This window comes from Fulmarus glacialis, unplaced genomic scaffold (genome assembly GCF_000690835.1).
Source record: "Fulmarus glacialis isolate BGI_N327 unplaced genomic scaffold, ASM69083v1 scaffold35782, whole genome shotgun sequence".
Taxonomy (NCBI): domain Eukaryota; kingdom Metazoa; phylum Chordata; class Aves; order Procellariiformes; family Procellariidae; genus Fulmarus; species Fulmarus glacialis.
The window spans coordinates 5,082-28,050 of NW_009196532.1; the positions used below are offsets into that span (position 1 = coordinate 5,082).

The following is a 22,969-nucleotide window of genomic DNA, read 5'->3' on the forward strand; positions in this document are numbered from 1 at the left end:
GAGGAGTTTTCCCTCTGAGCTAGTTTAGGATCAACACTGGGAAGTGCAATGATGTCAGAATTGTCTAGATTAAATCTAGAAAATGATTTGACCTTGTACTTCAGAAAAATTGCAGACTGCAGTCTTTTTTTATGGTGTGTTTTTTTTTTTTGTGGGGATGTTTTGGGTTTTTTTAAGCTCAAGTACTGAGGCAGCTTTGCATTTCTCTTATCTTTAGCTGAAATTTTCATAGTTTCTACAGAATATGCTGTACTGGTAATTTATGTAAAACTGGGGGGGTGCATGTCTGTGTTGTGTGGCAGCTATCACTGGCTGACACAATAGTTTGATGACATTAGCATTGTTAGTTATGTGAAATTTAGTATTCCTTGAATGTATTGGATAAGAGTCCAGCAAGTGGGAAGCATTTCTATTTGCTTTGGCTAATTTGCTCTTCCTCAGGGTCGGATCATGGATCTGGAAGGCAAAGTCCGCAGGGCAGCAGCGGAGAGGGGTGCCGTGGAGCTCAAAAAGAATGAATTCCAAGGGGAGCTAGAGAAGCAGCGACAGCAGATTGACAAAATCCAGTCCTTGCACAACTTTCAGATGGAAAATGCCAACAGAGTACATCAGGAAGAGAAGGTAGGGCCTTTTCTAGCCACAGTTTTCTGTGAGACTCTGGTTTACCAAGACACCCTCTGCAGCAACGTAAGGTTGCTCATATGTTCCGGCTGATGGGCATACAGTCAGTGTTGGTGTGGCAAACATTTAATTTATGTATCATTGTATAATATTTAGAAAATGGACATTGAATGGACATTATAGCATTCATTGTATAATATGTGAAATATTAGAAGCTGCAAGTAACAGCACTTCTGAATAAAACCTCTACCCGCTCTATAAATCATTGTTACCAACCTTGGGTTGGCCTCTGGCTTTCTTTCTTGTATGCTAATGTTTTAAAACTTAAGGAAAAGAAGCAGCTGCACCAACAATATTTGTATTCCCAAATATATTTGTATACATTTACATGCCTTTTTCTTACCTTCTGGGTTTTCTTAACTCATGCATGTGCTTTCACTCCTTACAGGACAGAATTGGAATGCAAAAAGATGCCAAAACAGAATGATGGGTTTCACCAAAATGTAAAGTGGGGTATCTTTCCAGAGGATGGTAAATTTAAACAATTCCCACAGCACTCAATAGCAACGCCCACTATCAGGAGGCAGAAGTGACAAGAAGACTGATTACTCATTTGTATACATTTGTATACATTTTGTAACCATTTATGGTTGACATTTATTTCTAAATGCATTACAAATTTTGTGGCACCTTGGCCTTCTGCCTCCAAAACTCAATAGCACTGGGAGACTTCAGAAGGTTAGACTAGCCTTTCGTGACAGTGCTCCTGACAGTGCAGCATTGCCAGAGGGGTGGAAGTCCTTTGTGAAGAATGTGAACGCACCTACTTAAATAGCAGTGTGTACAGTTACTGCTGTGTAGTATCTTGCGAGCTGTTTTGTTGTGTATTTTCGACATGTTGCTGATACCACCTTGGGTGTGCTGATGCCACCTCGGATGTGATTAATATCACTTTTCTCACTGTTGCCAGAAGTATTTAGCTGAAAGTATTCATTCTGGGTTTATTGCTTCTCCTGTAGAGTCTCTTGACTGAAGTTTATAGATCAGCTTTCCAGGACTATTATTTTCAGCAGACTGAACAGACACGGGTGATGGTAATAGGTACTTTTCAACCCTAGGTAAAGGGTTCACCATTAGGTGACAGTTCGCTGTTCAAAACTTGTGGTGCATGAAGAAAGTATCACCAGAATAATCTTTGAAGGACTTAGAGGAAGAAAAATTGAGTAAAAATGGAAGGTGGAATTGTTTCATTAATATGCATATCAGTGGCATATATTTTTAATTTATTTTGAAATCATTTTTATCCAAGGGTCTTCAGAGAAATAATAAACCAGTTCTTTTTACCTCTTTTGAGACAAACATGTTTCTTTGATAATTTCTCTCTTCTCTTTGGGTTCAGTCTTTGCGTATGCTTTAAAAAAGTTGAGGTATAGGTTGTCTTTTTTTTTTTTTTAATATATGTATTTATTAAAAAGATACTCCAGGATAGTCAGACAGCATTTGAGTGAGTAATCAGTCTCGTTGTCACTTCTGTCTCCTGATAGTGGGCGTTGCTATTGAGTGCTGTGGGAATTGTTTAAATTTACCATCCTCTGGAAAGATACCCCACTTTACATTTTGGTGAAACCCATCATTCTGTTTTGGCATCTTTTTGCATTCCAATTCTGTCCTGTAAGGAGTGAAAGCACATGCATGAGTTAAGAAAACCCAGAAGGTAAGAAAAGGGCAAACAGAGCCGAGTTATTTGCTTAATTTACTCTACGGCCTTTTACAAGGGAAATACGTTTTATGCTTCCTTTTCATAAGTAGATTTTCCTGTAGCCAGAATTATTAAAAGTCACTGGAACTGGAAGTGCTGGCCGCAGAGTTTACAGCGCAGGCTGGCCACATGGGTGGATGTTGAGAGCTGGTGACAAGAAGCTCGGTGGATGACATGTTGCTTCTGCCAAGCATGGTGTGCAACCTTTCTGCTTCCAATTACTGTGGTACCAGACAAATGTAGCTGGCACCACACAATCCACCTTTCTTGTTGCAGTGGTGTTTTTGATTATAGAGGACATGTAGGAGCTGTTGTCCATTAAATCTGCCATCTGTGCCAGGAAAAGTGGTGGGAAGTATTTTACAAAACCAGAACTGCTGTTGGACGTGGGGGTGAATTTGGTAGTCTGGGGAAGAGTCAAAGTGGCTGCTGGAAAAGGAAATCTTGCTTCTGAAGTCCTTGGAGTTTCCTTCTGAAAGAGTCAGTGACAAGGATGAGGGAGACTAATGAATGCATTCACACCTGGAATTACAAAAGGCTACACATGCATGACTTGTAGAGAAATCATGCAGCCACGTGGTAAGACAGTGTTATCATGGGGGTGAATGATAAGGCAAAAATTACAAAGCAGCTTAGAAATAAACTGGATTGGTTGTTGTACTGGGGGGAGGTCACCGGTGGAGTTTTGAAGTGCTGGGAAAGGCACACAGAGAAGAACAAGGAGGATAACCAAAGCTGTGCAGTAGTTTCTCTGTAGGAATCCACAGTGTAGGTTACAGGCTGGACAACAGCCAGCTGAGGAGAGCCATCGTGACGTTCTCTGGGATCCTGAATGGTGCAGAAAATGCTTGTGGCTGGGAGAGACAAGGCCTGGTTGTTCTCCATCCACTGATAGGCGTCAAATGCAGTCAGCAAGTTGTAGTTCAGACTAGGCAGAAGTGCTCTTCATGCAATAGATGGTGAAGCTGCAAGTGTGTGACATCCATAATGCCTAGTTGCAGTGGGTCTGTGTGGGTTAAAAAGCCACTGGATAACCTTGGACAAACACCTGCCCCACCACCCAATACAAAGGTGTTTGTTCTGGTTCCAAGCGTTCCTCAGCCAGAAGTAGCTCCTGCTTAGAAAATACTGTGCTTTATGGCTGCCTTGGTGTTCGTTTGGCATCCAGTGTTAGAGACAGGATGCTGGGCAAGGTGGGTTTTTCGGGCCGATCTAGTATAGCTGTTCCTTCCTCTGGAGTGCTTTTCCCTCCATCATCCTAAAATGCAGTTCAGTAATGGAATAATCTATGAAGGTTGCTGTTGAAACCCCAGGAGCTGATGCTGTAGGAAGCATTAGATAAAAGTGGTGCAATGGACTCATTTCCTGTCTTCTGCTTTTTGTGACTGGAGAAGAGCGCATCTCTGGAGCCTGAAACGGTAGGATGAGCGTGTATGTGCCTGTGCACCACTTCGTGGCAAATTCAAAATTTGTTCATGTTGTGACATGAGCAAATATCCTGCACAGATATTGTTTGTTTCCCAACTCTGTGATTTAAGAGTAGGGAGAGTTGTTTTACTGGAAACCTGTGTATTTGTCAAAAAGATGCCGTCAGCCAAGCTGGCATGGATTCATCCACTCTAATTTAGGAATGCCCTTGATATGGTGGCAGGGAAGAGAGAGAAAGCTTGGTTCTCTTCACTAAGGACCTTGATCTGAAGAAGCTGTCCAGAATCAGAGGTTATTTAACAATGGGATATGGAATATAAGAGAAGACAGTTTCTGAGTGCTTTGTTTTGTGCGTATATGTATATCCATGTATAAGTGTGTGTTATATATTCACATGTGCATACATACATATTTGTATACACACACAGCAAAACACGTATCCTTGTTTTTCAGCTTCATGGATTCCAGTGGAATCCGGGATTCCTGGGAGGCAAGTAATGAATTCACCCTTTCTGGTTGTAGGAAACTTGGTCCTTGAACTGAACTTTATTTAACCCAGGGGGATTAGCAGCAAGTATTTAACTAGTCCAGGAAGGATGAACGCAAATCCAAACCCCGAGTCTCTCAACTCGCTTTACAAGTAATACAAGCTGTCTAACTAACTAGACAGATCTTGGAGTGATAAATGGGATTTTGTTTAGTTCTTTTTGTTGATCTTAAAAATGAAAATGCTTTCAGCTGATATGTAGGAGTGAACGGTCTGTCTCAAAACCCCTTCTTTTCAGGGAGAAATTATGGTTCTTCTCATTGTAGAAGAAATCTGTATGGGAACAAACTTTTACAGTCTGTACTCCTTACCAAAAGCAACTCTCAAGTAATATTCAAGATCCATCTTAATTGCAGTTCATCTCTGGTCACTGTGTCTTATTACTCTGATGATAGAATACAGAATAATTATGCCACTGATGTGCAGTTTCATACCAAACTTAACACACAACTAAGATATTTGCCACGTTAAAGTCATTGTCGGTCGCAGTGTGGTAACCACTTTGAGTTAAATCTGCCTTCTTTTCTAGAACTGTCTCTGTGCTACTTAAAGGACGAGGGCATAGAAGGTAGGAGGTAGTCAGACCCTGAAATACCCAGTGGGCTCACCATTCACTGAGGCAATGTAATACTGGGAAATTGCTGTCATCATTATTCTCTTAGGTCTGAGTATGTATAAAACACTTCTATCAACAGTCTGCTTTTAAAAAATCTGGTTGAATTTTTAAGGATTAATGTGGATTTAGCAAGTGGCTTCTGGAAATGCACAGAAATAGACTGAAGAGATCAAGAGAGCTTACACGAACTCTTAGTAACAACAGATAAGGAATCAGGAGTGCAAAAGGGCTGTTTCTAATCCGTCAGCAATTTTCTAAAGAACAATATTCTGTATGGTTGTTATTCAGGACTCATAGCTGATGGGATGTACACAGCCACAATAGCCTTTTTGAAGGGGGTAACAGGAGAACAATACATGTAATCTCTCTTATTTTTAACTGCTAGAACATGCTTTTGCAGTTTGTCATTTTCTTTGGATTTGTGTAATTCTTCCTCAGCCCACATCTTGTTTTACTGAGGAGAGGGGCCAAGCTTTGTACATTATATGTGAAGCACGTCACTGTGGTGTTGCTCAGTGTCTTTTAACACTGGCCACAGCTGCTCTCGGTTCCCCTCCCTCTGGGAAAATTTCAATTTCCAGCACAGCCTTCTGAGACAAAATACCTATTGGTATGCAGAGAGTCGGCTCTGCTCAAAAGGAATGACAGTGGGCGGGGGGCAGAGAGAAGAAAGCCTGCTGTGAAAAGGAAAAGGTGCCTATGTGTGTTTTGTTTTTGTTTTTTAAACCAAACAATGTTGCATCTTCTAGTTTTGAAAAGGCTTTAAGGGAAAGCAAGCACTGCCTCACGCCCCGCTCTACTTGCCATAGTATGGTGTTACTAAATTAGCAGGAGAAATCAGTCTGCTTACTCATAACTGGTACAGCAGTGGTCTAGAAGAGTACCTCTGTTTAAAATATATTTTTACATGGTGGAGGAAAAAAAATGGATGGTCTGGGACTAGCTAAACTGTCGGCTCCCAAAGAGTGGAAATTTAGAGTATGTGTAGCTTAAGAGTTAACTATTTCTACCTCTTCATAGCAAAATGAATGGACAAAAAGGAAAGCAGAAAGTACGTTATATATACCTATACAGGTTTTATATTAAGATTCTCACATCATAGGATTCTGTTTTGTCTACACTGCCTACTATTTAGGTTTTAATTAAATATAACAATGTTGTGAAAGTCCTGTAACTGTGCAGGGCTTATTTTCTCCAATCCACTTGCTGTTGCCCTGCAGCTATAAAAGTGATTTCTTATTCATATGTGTCAACTTCCTCTCTCTTCCACTGAGAGTGTAAGAAATTGTTAACTTTACAATTTTTGTGGTTTCTGCAGTTTGAGGGCTGAACTCCACCATGTCATGGTGCACGTGTCCTTCATCACAAAAAAAGAGTCTGGATTGCTTTTAGCAGAGGATGCGAAACAAGATTGAATCCCTGATCTTTACCAGCATCACTCTTTGGGAATAGACTTGTTTTTTTGTTTTTGTTTTGGGTTTTTTTGTTTGGTTGGTTGGGGTTTTTTTTCCCTTTATTGAGAATGAGGAAAAGTCTGTGATTTCTGAATGGAATTCAGTTCAGTGAGAAATAAGTTTAAATCAACAATGTCTCCTCCAATTTGGGTTTGAAATTTGTTTTTGGCTTGCTTCGATTGGTGCTCCTCCACTGAAGTATACGTAAGCGTGCAGCACGCAGACCAACCTAAAAGAGAAATATTTTCTTAGGGATCTTATTTATTAGCTTTTACCCCACTTACTAGTTTGTAGTTAGCCATTAATCTCACGTCCTAGAATGAAAAGCCTTTCTGTGGCTAGTATAAATGGTTTCTTTACTCATGAAGATTATTTCAAAGTGGTGAAGAAGAAGAGTACAAAGAGGGAAAAGAATTGATGGTGCATGTTTACTAGGAAAGTGTGTGACTGGGGAGGCGTGTTTGCAAAAATAGAGAAGGGGGGTGGGAATTTCCAGATACAATTAAGAAATGAACAACAGATAATCACAATGTGGCTTGTGCTGCCATGCCACCATGATGGTGGGGAGCACTAGGAGTGTGCAAGGCAGAACTGCTCCTTTTCTTTGAGGTAAGGACTTAGATCAGTTTGAGTTAATCATGAGGTGCCCATCTTTTCCCTGATTAATTATAAATGCTTGTTTCTGCTGGTTACTGCAAGTATAAATCTTACCCTACCAGCTTGCTTTGTTCCCACTTGGTTTTGTTCTTGGCAGCTGATTTACTGATGCTGTGGCTCATCTTTTTCTCCTTGCGAGAGCTATATTTGTGAATGCAAATCCTCTTTTTTCTTAGGTTTTAGTTCTGCAACCAGTGTTTACTCTCATCAAGTTCTTTGCCATTTTATTCCTTTTTCCTGTTGCAATATCTCATTATGCTTTTATACACACCGTGTACAGTCAGTGTTAGAAAGCACATACATCAATTCAGCGTGCTTGGGTTAGCTTGATTTATGACAGTGACAAATGCTGAAGGAGTTATTGTAGTAATGCCTGGAAGGAATATGTTTATGGACACTACTGTGTAAGGCATTAATTGGATCAAATGCACGTGCATAGTTCATAGTATGTGCTCAAAACATATGCTTTGAAATAATTTATCTCAAAGCTTCCTCGCAGGTATTTCTGCATTGTTTTGGATTTTTTTAAACAATAACTTTTAACTTCTGTGTTTCTTAAGTGGAGTATGACTTATGTAGATATGTTCTGTGATGAATAAAAAAAATAAATATATCTCTGGCAGTTGTTGTTAAAAAAACTTGCTGTCCAGCTGGAGCAAGATTTTTCCATCGCTGCTGGTGGCAGTGTGGCTTTTGATTTTTGGTTTCTGAAGACCTGCTCTCCACAGCATTGACTCCAATCAGGAGACTGACTTTTCCTCTGTGGTAGTCACAAGGACTTCTGTGCAAGACACGTTTGCAAATATAACAAGCTGGTTCTATGTTACAGGGTTACTCTGTCACAGAAGATCAGATTTTGATATGGTGATATAGTGAGTTTCCAAAAGCTAGATTCTGGCTCCTAGGGATCATAGGTATTGTTTTGTGGGCTGAATGAGATTTAAAATGTGAGTTTCTTCCTGGAACTGAGTTTTGGCATGTGTTTCCTGAGTGCTTCCCAGCGTTTGCTTTCTTGACCTGCATAAACCCCCCCGTCCAAAAAATAACGTCTGCCTAATTCACAGCCATTGGATGACAGAGGAATGGAAAGCCTGACGTTATTGATAGAGTTGGATTGGAAGTTGGGAGTTGGAGCACTGCCCTGTAAATTATTAAACAGTATTTCCTGCTCAAGTTAAACAGCTAACTAGATTTTCGTGTTTTTTTCCTGGACTCTCACCCACAAATTCAGGGAGGTAGGTGTGGCATTGCTGAAAGGAGTTTTATATGCAATCCAGAAAGACCAGAGCACGCTCCCTCCCCCCCACCTTGTTGTGATTTAAGGAGCCTTTTTCACAGGCAAATCATTTTACTCACTTCAGCTAATCACAGTTATTATTCTAATGTACAAAACATTGAACGCTTGTCTGTTTTACTGGCAAATAAGTGGTCTTGGTATTTGGAAGTTTAAGAAAAAAAAAAAAAACAACACCACAACAAACTGTGGGAACATAAAATTGCCATGTCACACTGATTTTTCTAGTCCGTTGACAGCTTCTGGTAGTGGCCAATGCTGGAAACCCTGAAGGTGATAATCATGGAACAACCTGATTATGTTGCTTACGCATTAGCAAAACTTGGCATTTCCATCAAAACATTAACTTCCTTTCCGCTATAAACCAGTGAAAACAAATCCGGAGCCTTTTTTTCACCTGTCCTGTGAGAAAGGAGAGGGAGAGGTATTAAACAATCTTAAATATGTGTTGTTATTGATGTTGTTATAATTATTTTTTCCTTTGTAACAAAGGAGCAAGGCCCTTGCTCTTGACGTTTCACAGCAGTGTTCACGAACCGGCTGTATGTATAGAATGGCGTAGGAATATTTCTCTTATTGAGCTGAAAACGGCAGCCTCTTCATCAACACGTGAGTGACTGCCTCTTTGAACTGGGACTCTTTAAAGGGTGAACAAAAGACAAATCTACCCCTCTGCTACGTGCTATCCCACTCAGATTGATCGAATGTTTTGCTTTTCCTCATCAACGGGCACTTATTACTGTAGTCTTTGTGAAAAAAGGCAGTGAAAGTGTTGTCAGTGTTTCAGGGTGACTTGGGCAGACAGAATGGATGCAGGTATTTCTTTGCATTAAAGTGGTGTTAACATACATACACATCAGTACTTGAGCAGAAACTTTGGGAAACTGTGGACTTGATGTATCCTGTTCTGCAGGAGTCCTGGGGTTTCCTGGGAAAAGGATAATGAAGAAATTGGCAGTGAAGTGTAAGAAGCATGCTCCTAAGACAGGACTGGGTCATTTCTGAAGGGTCAGTGGATCTCATCTTTTGTAATCTTAAGAAGACTCTTCTGCACCAGACTTTCTAAATACGAATCTGAGTTATCCTGACATCTGGCTCACAGGAATTAATTTCATTTAGGCTTGCCTTAGTTCTGTCAACATTCAGGTATTTTGGGGCATGTGTATATGTGAGTTGGTAGAGGGGGATTGATGAAAGAAAGGACAAAACGTGTTCCGGTGTTGACTGCCTCTTCAGAATGAGAGAGAGCAAAGTGAGGGAATGGAAGGAGGTCCCTCTAGCACTTTCTTATCAAAGTGAGGGAGAGGATAGTTAAAAAAGTGATACAATGCGAGGGCTTTACGTTGCTTTTGTATAGTTCCTTGCTGCTCTATGACTAATGCTTTCGTAGCGCATCCTTGCATGCCTGAATGCAGGTGGTATTGATTCCCTGTGAGAGGGTAATTTGATAGCGAGCTGTACTATGCTGTGTTCTTCCTTCAGGGGATGAATACAGTAAATCTGACTGTGACTGCAATCGTGAGATTAAACCAGAATAAAGCAGCAAGCAATTTTAGTAGTGGACTCTTTAAATTCCTCCTCTTTTTATTTAAGTGCAGGGATATCTCTCCCCTCCTCCCCCCCCCTTCCCCCTGCCGTTTGCTCGGAAATCTGGCTTAAAACGAGTGTTTGTTGTTTGTAATAGTAAATCTCTATTTAGCAGCTAAAAGTTTTTGTGTTTGGCTGTAACCCAGCACTTTGCAAAGAAAAGATCTTGTACAAGTTCTTTGGTTGGTGTTGTTTATAATATTAATGGTAACAGAGGTCCTTTGCAGTTAAAACATAGTTTTCTGTTTTGCTCCTTCCAGGCAGTGCTGATCAGTAACATCACAGGAAATGAACGATTGATCCAGAGTCTACGAGGTATGTTGTAATGCCCCTCTACATGTCTCTCATATTGGTTTTTAAGCCCCCTGTTTTTAAGACTTGCATTTTTCTGGTGTGTTCTGAGAATGCTGCCTTTCTTCAAGTCATGGGGACGATGCAGGAGCTGTGGTGATCCTACATCTGCATAGTTGCAGTTCAGTGAAGTGTCAGACTAATCTGCCTCAACGGTAGAAGGATTTGTCCATGTAGTGCTTAATGTAGGACTCCTGACCCTTTGATACAAAATAATATAGAATAAAACTAGCTTCTGTGTGTATTGTTGCTATATTTATTCTTCATTCTACCTTTTGCAGTGTATTCTTGCATTCCTCCCTAAGGTGTTGAGTCATGCATTTTAGCACTAGGGGAATTCACAAACTTCTATATTAAATAAGAAAACTTGGTATAATTTGTTTCTATTCCTGTTGGTTCTTCAAAATTGTTGTTAGCAATTTATTCCTCAGGAAGTCTGGGGAACGGATCCTAAGTTCTCTAAACAGGTAAGTATGTTGTGGTGCCTTCTGCTGGTGCCCTCACACAAAGCTTTCTGTCAGGAAGAAAATTCTAAATCGTAGATGCCTCTGTTCTTGAGGAACGTAATTGTAGATTGTGTATTATTCAGGGAGGCGTTGTAAGCTTGTCTTTAGATGGCTAATAAACATGAATGCCATTTCATACTATCTTCTGATTAGTATTTCATAGACCTAAAGATTTCCTGGGCTGAAACCTTGAAAACCCTGAGTAAGGGTTTGCAAACAAGTTGAAGGTATTCCTTAAGGAGGTCGAAAAAATCTATGTTACACTGGTTTTGTTAATATGTTAGGCTGAAAGGCTATTCTTACCCAATCCTGTGCATCTTTGATGAATAAATTCAACAATTATCTATGCATTTGTATACAAAATGTAGTGAGCATGACAGATGAATGGAGTTAGCATGCTTACTATCGATCTGTTGTTTGATACTTCTATGGTAATATATGGAGGTATACATATGTGTGTATTTTAATATATATTTTAATCCTGTTTTTGTCAGAACACTTGAAAGAGTTACAAACAGAATATGGAAAGCTACACCTGGATGTTCACTGGTTTCAGAAGAACCAGACTAACCTTCAGAGGAAGTTCTCATATGACCTGTAAGTATATTTTTTCTGAAAGATGGCTTCTGGAGCTGTAGGTGACTTGGTTATAACCCAGAGTATTCTTGTGATAGCTATAACACTGTTAGTAAAGGTACAGTTTTAAGGAGAAAGTAACATCTGACACATCTTCGAAAATTGCTCACAGTTGATCTTGGAGAAGTGCATAGACCTTGCAACACTCAGCATCTCAGTATGCACAGACTTCTCCCGCGCTTCTTGATGTTCCTTCCATTGCAGGAGGAGAAAAGTAGCAATATTCTCCTTTAAGAATTGGGGGGCAAAATTGAAACACAGAGGCTAAACTCTGAAGAAGTTTAAGAACTAAGATATGGGAATACCTGGTGAGAAGCTGTACCTTATTGAGCTGCCAGAGGTCTCAGAAAATTTCTGGTACAGTTATGGTCAGACCCATGTGTTCTGCATTACTGTTCATATCTAGTCATGATTTTTGTTGAGATTTCCCACTGAATTATAAGGCATGGATAACTGAACAGAACTACTTATCAGTATCCTTACACTAAATAAACATTTCTGATATTTCTAGGAATTTCTCCTGGATTCTTTCTGTTCAATAATGTTCCCTCTACCTGTCTTCACATCCTATTGTATCTTCCCTCTGGTGTGTAGATGAAGAGAACCAACAGAATCTGCTGTTTGCATGTTCTCATGATGATTTTCCATCAAGAATATAATTGCTGTAGTGATATGTATTTTTCCAGCAGCCACTGTTCAGCCAGACTTTGTAGGAATTATGACTAAAAGCTCAGTCAACGAACTTGAATTCTGCAGGCCAAACTTGAAATACCTTTTTTTCCTTTTTATTCCCCTGCTTAAGAATTGAGGATTAGTATTAGTGCTTTTGGGATACTTACTGATGACCAGTTGGTTGTGTGCTCTTTTTTTTAGGGCATTATTACTCATTTAATAATGATGACCCAGATGGATTGTATTAGTGCAGTTCTAGTAATTTAGGACTTCTAACAGAAAAGTAGAAGGAAGTTGGAGACTTAAGTTTGTACCAACCTTTTATTAAGCCACATTGCACTTATCTGTCTGTTAAGGTACTTTTTCCCTCCAAGTTTGTTGTGTACCGCAGTTGTTAAGCACCATCTCTTTGCTGTTTAGTTAAATGACAGAGCTGGGACTCCTGGACCTCTGTTGATAGTTCTTTGCTAGTTAGAGTATCTGTTTGCCAGCATCTTGTAAGGCTGAGATCAGCAAGAATAAATCGATCTGTAGGCGTATGTATGTGCTGTACAGTCATGCTGTACATGAGAGGTACATCCTTGAAGCACTGGGTTGATATACATGTAGAGGGAAGTGATACAAGGCAATGTAGTGAGTCTGGTTTCTGAAAACTCGGGTTTATTGTCCATGCCTGGTGAAATGTTTTCAAGTACAGGTCTGTTGAGGAAATCACCGACAGAGCATCCCTGCTCATCAGAGTGTATTGTAAAGAATCCCTCTTTGTTTAACAGAAGAAGATTGGATCTGGAGGGTACAGCTCCAGAGTCAAGGCTGGCTCAAGGTGAAGAGCTAAACAAGTTACAGTGGTGAAGATGGGTTTGCTTGTGTCAGGGTAGATGTAGAGACAGGCATGATAATTCAGCCATGTGCTAGCTGAATAGAGACTCAGCGAGCTGGTCTGCTTCCAGTTGGTCCTGAGGCAGGTGCACTGTTTCCTGCAGTCTCTCCACTGGAGTCCATAAAAGCAGTTATCTCGGTCAAGGAGCTACGCTTTCTTCACTAGCTTTGCTGACTAACATTTAGGTGTTCATTTTCTATTTCTGGATTTTTTTGTAGCTATGCAAGTGAGAAAAACAAACTTTGCACTCAAATTTTCATGGAATGCTTTATACCCTGTAGCATTCACACAATTCTAGCATGGACATATATAAACGTATTTTTTAAATGTTGCTTGTTGTGTACCTTTAGGGGGGGATGTTGGAACATTAATATTTTACTGTTGTAATAAGTTACATTACTAACTTTGTGTTCTGGTAGTTGGTAGTTCTGGTCGTTCTGGTAGAAACATACATCTGACTGTACTTGGTTACATACAGTCCTCTTTGCTGTTACTAAATGCTTACTTAATACTGTCATTTTAAATGCTTACAAACAACCTTTTTCCAACGTGATTATGGGCCTAGAAAAACAAGTATTAGAAAGACTCAAAATGTTACTTTTAATCTGTTGTTCTTCCTCCCCTCAATGTTAGGAGTAAACCAACATGTTGCCTCTCTGTTCATCTTTAGTAGGCCTTGGCAGGTGGAGGCATTAGACCTGCTTTTGTGCTATGCCAGTGTTTCTTCCTTTGACTTGGAGTTGTGTGGATGAAGGTTTCGCACCTTATGTATCAAGTACACTTTGCCCAGTGGAAAAATGAAGAGAGAATATTATTGTATAATTGAAAATGTTATAAAAAGCTGATGGAAGTCAAATGCCTTTTTTTAACTGCACACGTTGTAAAACGCTCTTTAAGCAATTGGATATTGCGCTGTAGAAGACAGTGATAAAATCGGTTGTGCGTGTGGAATGCATAAGAACAAAATTTATTAACTTAGAAGGCACAAAAATCATAGTTTTTTCTCAAGCCCAAGTCCTGAAGTTTCATTTTAGCTTTTTTTTTTGTTTTTTTTGAGCAAGCTTAGCTTTTTTCATACAGAAGTCAGCAGGAGTTATGTGAGCTTACTGGTATTGTGTGCAGAAAGAGTGCAAGTTCCTCACCAGTCGACTTACCGAGATACCCTTGGTGCACGCTGCGCCCAGTGCTATCTGCTTGCGTTAGAGCTTGTTCAGCAAAGGCTGGCTGGCAGCACTGACCCTTCTCCCCTGCAGCAGCCAGAGAGAAACGGAAGCCTCTGGACTGATCCTTTGAAGATATTTCAATATTCAGATGCATTTTGATTCTTAGGAGCTTTGTTTGTTACGTAGCCACTTTTTTGGAAATTCTGCTACTTGTAAAAAGTCTGGTAATTAGTTTGGTATTTGCAGCCCTGACAAGTGTAAGGGTGTGAGTGCACGAGTAATCTTTTTCGGCAGGGATGAAAGGAGCTGATGACATATGCTCCTGGAGGACAAAGGTGCTCTGTTTTTCACGGTGGGGGTGGGGGCAGCAAATCCAGCAGCCCGGGAGGGGAGAGGCTGCATATGCATTCCTGTGCACGCAGAGCACGCCGGTACATTTAGCCTGGAGAAGAGGAGGCTGAGAGGAGACCTCACCGTGCTCTACAGCTACCTGAAAGGAGATTGTAGCGAGGTGGGGGTTGGTCTCTTCTCCCAAGTAACAAGCGATAGGACGAGAGGAAATGGCCTCAAGTTGCGCCAAGGGAGGTTTAGATTGGACATTAGGAAAAATTTCTTTACTGAAAGAGTGGTCAGGCCTTGGAACAGGCTGCCCAGGGAAGTGGTGGAGTCACCATCCCTGGAAGTATTTAAAAGAAGTGTAGATGAGGCGCTTAGGGACATGGTTTAGTGGGCATGGTAGTGTTGGGTTGATGGTTGGTCTCGATGATTTTAGAGGTCTTTTCCAACCGTAATGATTCTATGATTCTGTGATTCTGCGTGGCCAGGTATGCAGGCCAGGTTAATATGGACACATGAAGCACTCACATGAGCACGAACAACACCAGTAGCCTCATCCCGCTCCCCTGAGGGTGGAGGTCTCTAGTGCAAAACGTGCTCATGTACGTAAGTACTGGCTCGCACCAGTCCCTGCACCACCCACATGCAGCCTTCCCACCCTGGCCTGACTCCAGCTGCTGCACTCACACGCCTGTACACACACATACACACACTTGAATAGAGAGTCCCTTACCCATGAAAGAGTTAAAAAGGCATTTAATAAGAAATGGGACAGACTGCTGATCAAGTGCAGGGCAAGGCCAGACAAGCGCACCGACCAGCAATGTGTTTACATGCGACAGATTTTGTTTATCCCCTTATCTCTCTCTTTTCTCACGCTTGTTCCTACCAGAGATCCATCGCTTTCCCTGCTTTTGGTCCCATAATAAGGCTTGTGCAGTCCTGACATGTTCTACACCCACATCCCATAATGTGTCCCCCACCCTGGGCCGGAAATGCCTTGGTCCTGTTGACTCATCTTGATGGGTTTCACTCCTGGACACGAGGGCTGAGGCTGACCTGAAACAGTCCTGGGGCTGTGGGGTTGTCTGGACAAGGTGTCCCTTCTTCCGAGTCTGTAATTTAGGCTCCCCGTTGCGCTTGTTCCTCTCTGCTCCTTTGGACTCATGGAGGTGGGCCTTGGATGGGCTGATGGCTCCTGTGATGGGCCTGGGAGCAGCTGGGGAGGGTATTAGTTGGGCTTATTTGTGTGTGTGCAGGTGAGCTCTTTGTCACAGAAACTAACTCTAATCTTGTGAGAGAGAAAACATGCTACAGAAACTGAATTTAAGAGCACAGGTTTTGCACATTTGAAGTATGTCATGTCGATGGGATGAGGTGGAGAAACTAGTGTGTTCTTGTGCTTCAGAAGTTGTTGTATGCATAAGTAGAGTATTCAAATCTCCAGAAATCCCTTTTCCAAGAAGTGATTCCTTCACAGATAATAAATTAAAATGATAAGGATTTGTCACAGATGTTAAGTGAACTTTATTTTCATGTGCAGTGTGGGATGAAAGAGCATTTACAAAAGGTTTCTGTATCTCCAACTTCAGGTTGTCTGTATACTGCATCTTTCTCAAGCTTGTAAACTGAGGTGCAGGTTGCAATTCTGATGTCCGTTTATTTCCTAGAAATAACTGAATGTGTGCATAACTCAAGCCTACGTTGTTTTATTGTCTCTGATGTTCACTGACTTACGAAGCACTGCTTATTTTGATGACTTTTCCATGTATTAGCATTAGCAAAATCAGACTTTAGAATAATGCCTAGTCAAGAAGAAATGTTAATAAAGATAATTAATTTGTCAGCTCATAAGGTAGTTAATTTGCCAGATCATAGCATACCTGTCTATCACTCCTCTTCCTTTCTGGGTATGAACTACAGAACAGATTTTTTGTTTTTGAAGGGGGGGGGTGTGGAGAAGGGTGAAAGTGCAATATAAATGAGTGATTTGCTGTCATAGAGGGCACGTGCCCTGAGAATTCCTCTGGATTAGGTAGTAGCTTATTTGCAGCTTGAGAAACTGGAACATGCCCATCTGAACCAGCTGCTGTTACACCAGGGGTATTAACACTCTGCCAGAGCCAGGCTCGGAAATTCATCTCCCTTCTGTCTTAGTGAAGGGGAGGTAAAATTTGCAATATGTTGTCCGTGTTGTTGCCCACAGGATGCTGAGAGAGTTTTTGCATGCAGAAAGATGTGTTTGTAGGATCTGTAGCTGATGGTATACATTGAACTCAAAGTTACCTTAGAGTGGAAGAAAACAAAGGCGAGAGAGAGAATGGAAAAAAGATTTTAAAAAACCCAACAAACTCAGTTGCCGCTGGGGCCAGCAGGGAAGAGAAGCCATGTAGTCCCCAGCCAAGCCTCTTCCTTGGGCACGCTCTCCAGTGCAGTGGGTGCTGACGACGATGACGGTTTTTCACTGCATTTTCCTCTAACATGGTGCGCTTCTCATCAGGATCCACTCAAACCCACTATTGCTTGTTCCTGTTCACGATGGGATCAAAGCACACTTGGGGTTATATTGTGACTGGTTTCTAAACCTTCTGCACGTGTGTTACGGGGTAATGCTTATCTGCCTTGTTATTCACTAGGTCTTGTTCTTCCTCTAATATAAACCAAAAGTTACGAAACAGGTTATGAAGAGAGTGGGGGAGAAAGGGTGATCTTGCCCTGATGGCAGTCACTTCCCGTGAGAAACCCAGCTTGACAAGACTCCTGGGGTTTGCATAGGATCTTCAACACAGCCACAAAAGGGGAAAACGCTGCTGCAACAGCCTAGGGCTTACCTAGAGGTTACGGAGCTGTGAGGGGAAAAGCAGGCTACCCCTGGTGTCATGAAGGTTAAGGCACTAATGACACTGTGTAGCTATTAAAAGTATATAAAAGATATACAACACTTGCATCTTTAGGAAATATTCCTTTTGGAACTTATAATAGCTACTGATTAACTCCATTTCTGTAACATATGTTTTGTTATGTCTTGCAGCACTGCACTTTGGTGAAATACTGAGAAAAGGTATTCAGTTTGCTAGCAGTAGCTTACACCTGTTCTTTATTTCAACTAGTACCTTGCTGTTGCCTTTTGCTAGCTAAAATCCAAATATGCATTTCTGCTATTGTACTAGAAATGCTTCAGGGAACAAAACTGATTTTGACTTAACTGAAATTGAGTGGTTAGCGAAAGACAAGAAAACTCATGTAGCTTGTTGAGCTGGTCTAACAAAAGCAGTTTAAATTAATTTCTTCCAGTAGAACTTGGACTGCCTGCACCATGACTTTGTCCTTAGGACTTAAGTTAACACCCCATTTTTTCCTACTGACTTCTCAAATGTAAGCAGAGATAATAGAACTAAGAAAATAATAAAATGGGAAAAAAAAAGCAATAAATCATTTTACAAAAGAACATTTTAAAAGAGTGTGGGTGAAAGTTAACAATTGCTTGCTTGTTCATGTTTTCTCCAGGTCACAGTGCATCAACCAGATGAAAGAATTAAAAGAACAGTGTGAAGAAAGGATAGATGAGCTTACAAAAAAGGGAAGTGATGTACTACAAATCAAAGAAAACAAAGACTTCTCAGAAGATTCAAAAAAAAATAGCCAGGTATGGCTTGGGTAATTTCTTAAAAATCTTTTTCTGTGTAATTCTTAAGGGGTTTTCCACCTTTCTGCTATCTTCCACTAACATTAGCCCATCTCGTTAAGTTTTGCACTGCTTTCCTTCACATTTGTTGAATGTTTCTGGTCTATGGGAAATGGAGTGATTCCAAGGATAAAACAAGGCAGAAGTCCTGCAGGAGACTCCAAATCATTGTGTTTCTGAGATGGGCAGAATTTGAGAGGTGATGCTGGAAGTGGTGTAGAGCCCATTAAAGAATATTTAGACTGCTAGTTTTGGTTCACACCTCCTTTTGACTTTGTTAAAGGACTTAGTTGCTTTGTGTGTTGATGATGCGTGTTGAGGATAAATTGTGAATCACTTCAGAGTAGCAGCAAGCCCAGAATTAGGATATTGTAGACCAAGGGTCTTTGAGGTCCATCAGATATGAATTTTCACAGAAATCCTAATTTCAGCCTTTTACAGTGGGAATGAGCGGAAGATCAAGTCAAAGAACCACGAAAGGCGTTGCTGTATGTGACACGAGAAGGCTCACTAGGATAGGGCAAGCTTGCTGCATAGGGTGGCTGTGTGCCAGCTGACTCTTTCTTCCTGGGGTACAGAGGGCAGGAGGAAATCCTGAGAAAAAGAAATTTCAGATCATCCTGTTGTCCTGGCCTGTGAATTATTGATGCTTCTTCGGTGAAGCAGGATTTGGTCAGGGATAGGACTTCGTCGTGGTTTAACCCCAGCTGGCAACTAAGCACCACACAGCTGCTCGCTCTCTCCCCTCACAGTGGGATGGTGGGGAGAATCAGAGGTGTAAAAGTGAGAAAACTCGTGGGCCGAGATAAAGACAGTTTAATAGGCAAAGCAAAAGCCGCGCACACAAGGAGAGCAAAACAAGAAATTCATTCACTACTTCCCATCGGCAGGCAGGTGTTCAGCCATCTCCAGGAAAGCAGGGCTCCATCACGCCTAACGGTTACTTGGGAACACAAACGCCATCACTCCGAATGTCCCCCCCTTCCTTCTTCTTCCCCCAGCTTTATATGCTGAGCATGACGTCATATGGTATGGAATACCCCTTTGGTCAGTTGGGGTCAGCTGTCCCAGCTGTGTCCCCTCCCAACTCCTTGTGCACCCCAGCCTGCTCGCTGGTGGGGTGGTGTGAGAAGCAGAAAAGGCCTTGACGCTGTGTAAGCACTGCTCAGCAGTAACGAAAACATCCCTGTGTTATCAACACTGTTTTCAGCACAAATCCAAAACGTAGCCCTATACGGGCTACTGTGAAGAAAATTAACTGTATCCCAGCCAAAACCAGCACAGACTCGATTAGTTAAGCTTGATACAGGTGGCCCTGGAAACATGCAATGAAGCTCCTAGGCGAGAAGGGAACTAATTGCATTTCCATGTACCGAAGTAGCCCTTTCTTCAGGCCTATGAGCATCAGTTACAGAAGTTACATTTTTTACACGTCGTTGCGACGGGGCCTTTCCCCCATACCTGGGTGGCCAACTCTCATTGCAAAGGCAGTGGGGGTTTGGTGGTATATGCCCTTTTCTCTTTGGCTAGGAAAAGGCTACTAGCAGAAACAATTTGGTGACTTCAGCAGTGGAAAGGGTAAAGAACGAGGGTTGAAGCTGGGTTTTGCAAATAGCTGGAAATGGATGGGAGAAAATGTCTGAAACATCTGCCCAGAGACCCCTAGGTGTTCGGGTAATGGTTCCAGTCTGTGCCCAGTCCTTTATGTAAAATGGTGGGAGAGAGAACTGACGAAGTTTGTGACCTTTTATGCTGGGAACCTGCGTTGTATGAGAGCTGCAAGATGAATGGAGCATTAGAGACAGGAAATGCTAGCCAGCTATCCCTTTAAAAAAAAAAAGTGAAAGCTTTTGTTGTCAATAATTTTTATCAACAGTGTCAAATAAGTAAATAAAAAGTAGTAATAGTAATAGTAAATACATAGTAATAAGTAAATCAAAAGCCCATCATTTGGAGATGATACATTTGTTTGTCAAACAAATGTATCTTGTTTAATGTCAAGATGTAAGATTCTAACTATTTGGAAAGTTGACATGGGGAAGACCTTTCTAGAGAGGTGGTCAATTTAATTTCTAGTGTTGCTTTGCAGCAGATTTTCAATTACATTACTTGTACCAGGTGCTTGCTTTTTTTTGTTTGTTTTGGAGTTTGGTGGTTTTTTTACCATTTCCAGTATGAAGGAGAAACCATCCCAGAAGGAACCTGAGGAGTTTGGCTGAAGCCCCTCTGCAGGACAGTTTCAGACTCCTGCCACAAACTTCATAGCTGGAGGCAATCTTTACTCAAAGCAGACGCAAATATAATCTCAAAGCAGGCAGCAGGTTAGGCAGGGCAGGTTATCTGTTCTCCTTTTTATCTATAGATGGAATGGTCCCAGATGAAATAACCACTAATACAGCTACAGCCTGAATAAATTTTGTCTGCTTGTGTTCTCTAGTATCTGTGACAGTGTTTCTTACGTCCAGCTGTAACCTTCTCAGCTGTTTGCTCAAGGATTACAACTCTTTGCTTGTACAAAAGCTGAGTTATTTATCATTAGTGCAAGGTGACCCTGAGGAAATTTATGTATGTTTTTAGCCAGTGTTTTTAGCTGGAATAATTCCTGTTTGTAAGATGTACATGCTTATGTAATGGAAAGGCCAGAGTTAAAATAAAACAGAGAAAGAAAATGGAGCGTTTGTTGGTTAATAAATATAAAGCTTTTCTTACAGCTCTTTGTTTTAAGGAATGATGTATACTTCTTGGTTGAGGAATATACAACATGTTCCAATTATTATCTTTTTATCCAACCACTTCAACTTAAAAAATCTTTTCAGCATACACGCTTTTAATTTATTTGACACCGTCAGTAAAAATTACTGAGCTAGAAATTTAAGATAATATAAGTTAAGGGCTTTTGCATGTTTAATTAAGAGGTAATTTCTTGCTATCAAGTGCAGGCTCAGTATTTTTACAGAAGAATTCATGCCCAGCATAAAGTGAAAAATGATCTTATGTTCAGTTTCCGATGATTTCTACTGTAGAGCGTGACCTCAAGAGGCTGAATTATTTATAAAACAGGAGCATTTTTAAATACAGCATTTTTGTTTTAACGACTGAAGGAAGATGGAGGAGTTCTGGCAATAACCAAATATTCTGTGGTAATACTTGCTTCTCAAGCTTTCGTAAGAGTGAGTAAGCTCCATCATGTTAAACAGATACTGTTGTCTAGTTGGTTGATTTATGTTTTTCTTCTTTTAATCCTGCATTAAACATAGTTTTAGACCAGTTCTGTACAGGCTTGCTTAATTGAAGTCTTATTATGCCCAAACTCAGTTTACCTGTCCCTGTAGATTACTAACAGTAGTTAATGCCATCTGTTTTTTTTTGCTCTGCTGACTCTGACACGGTAGCAGGGCAACAGTGGAGAAATGTGTGGTGTTACAGTTCTGTGACCCTCAGAGAATAAGGTAGTGCTTCCTGTGCAACACTAACCAAGAACAGTAACCTCACGGTTCGCTGCAGTTAGATTAAAGAAGGTGTGTTAAATTCTCCCCATGTGTTGCAGTTACGTAGAAACATCACTGCATATTCAAGATTGTATGGTACTTCCATTGCCAATAAAAATTTCAGTCCAAATATTTCCAAGTGTGTTAGGACTTTTTTTCCCCTACTGAATTCTTATTGAACTTCCGCTTCCCTTTCCAAATCCAGGAGTAGTTATATAGATCAATGCTTATCTGTGTAATATAACTTTATAGGTTAATATTCAACTGCCAGCTGTGAAGCAAACCGAGTTCAAGCAGGCTGACTTGGAAGAGCAGAAACACAATGAAGATGTACCTAAAGCAGTACCTACAGTAAAAAAGATAGACCCGTTGCAGGCTAAAGGTGAGCTGGAAATCTGTCTTACTAGCAACTCATTAAGAACGTTTGTAATTTAATTGAACATTTAAAAACATTTTTGTACACAAGATTAAGATGGAGAAAGTAACACCAGTAGATGAACTATAATCAATTTTCCAGCTGTGGAGAGGTATAATGTCTATTCAAGCATTTTTATTACTAGCATTTCTACTGGTTCGGTTTTATTGTAATTGACATGTTGCATGTAAAGGAAAATACAAATATTTACAATTCTGGAGTCCTATTCCTCATTTAATATGGAGAAGAATATCCTGGTTTTGGAAGCAATGATTTTCAAGCACGTTTAAAATTTGCTTTTTAAGTAAGTTTGACACATCTAGCCTGCTAGATTCCCCACCCTACGGAATAGCTGAAAGTTAGGCTTTAAACAAACACACATCCATGTTGTCACTGAGCAAAATGCATGTAAGGGAAATGATACGCAGGGGATCAGGTTAGTGTTGCTTTTGGCACTAAACTCTCAGAAACTATTAATGTGAATGGATGTATCCTAGTGCGTCAGTCTCGCATAGTACTGTGTGTGATAGAAATTCAATTTCCTATTTAATTATTCTTACATGCCATCTTAAATTACAAACTGAGGAGTATGCAACTCTCATTTTAGAAAGCTATCAATTGAAGACAACACCTATATATAGTTTATTCGTGATTTTTTTAGTTAAAAATACAGATACACAGGAAAAAAGATACGGTAATGTCTGCTAAAAGTAATAGCCCTCCTGCACTTCCTCTTCATATTTAAAAATAAAAATAGCCTTGATTTACTTGCAAATCTGCCCACATGACTGCTTTGTCCTGAGCTACTTTTGAACACCAGATCAGTTTTATTTTATTTTATTTTATTTATTATTTTATTTTATTTTATTTTATT

The 22,969-nt window shown here is 40.6% G+C and overlaps 1 protein-coding gene across 1 annotated transcript in view; it reads left to right on the forward strand.

The window, feature by feature from the left end:
* Window positions 1-22,062, forward strand: part of LOC104072696 (Golgi membrane protein 1-like) — a gene marked incomplete at its 3' end in the record, with an annotated part of 24,199 nt that extends 2,137 nt beyond the window's left edge. Inside the window, exons 2-6 of the mRNA XM_009572230.1 lie at window positions 442-621; window positions 10,224-10,278; window positions 11,315-11,417; window positions 18,015-18,153; window positions 21,933-22,062. Of these exons, the coding sequence (XP_009570525.1) occupies window positions 442-621; window positions 10,224-10,278; window positions 11,315-11,417; window positions 18,015-18,153; window positions 21,933-22,062 (607 nt within the window). The remainder of the gene's footprint in view (window positions 1-441; window positions 622-10,223; window positions 10,279-11,314; window positions 11,418-18,014; window positions 18,154-21,932) is intronic.
* Window positions 22,063-22,969: the final 907 nt, after the last annotated feature.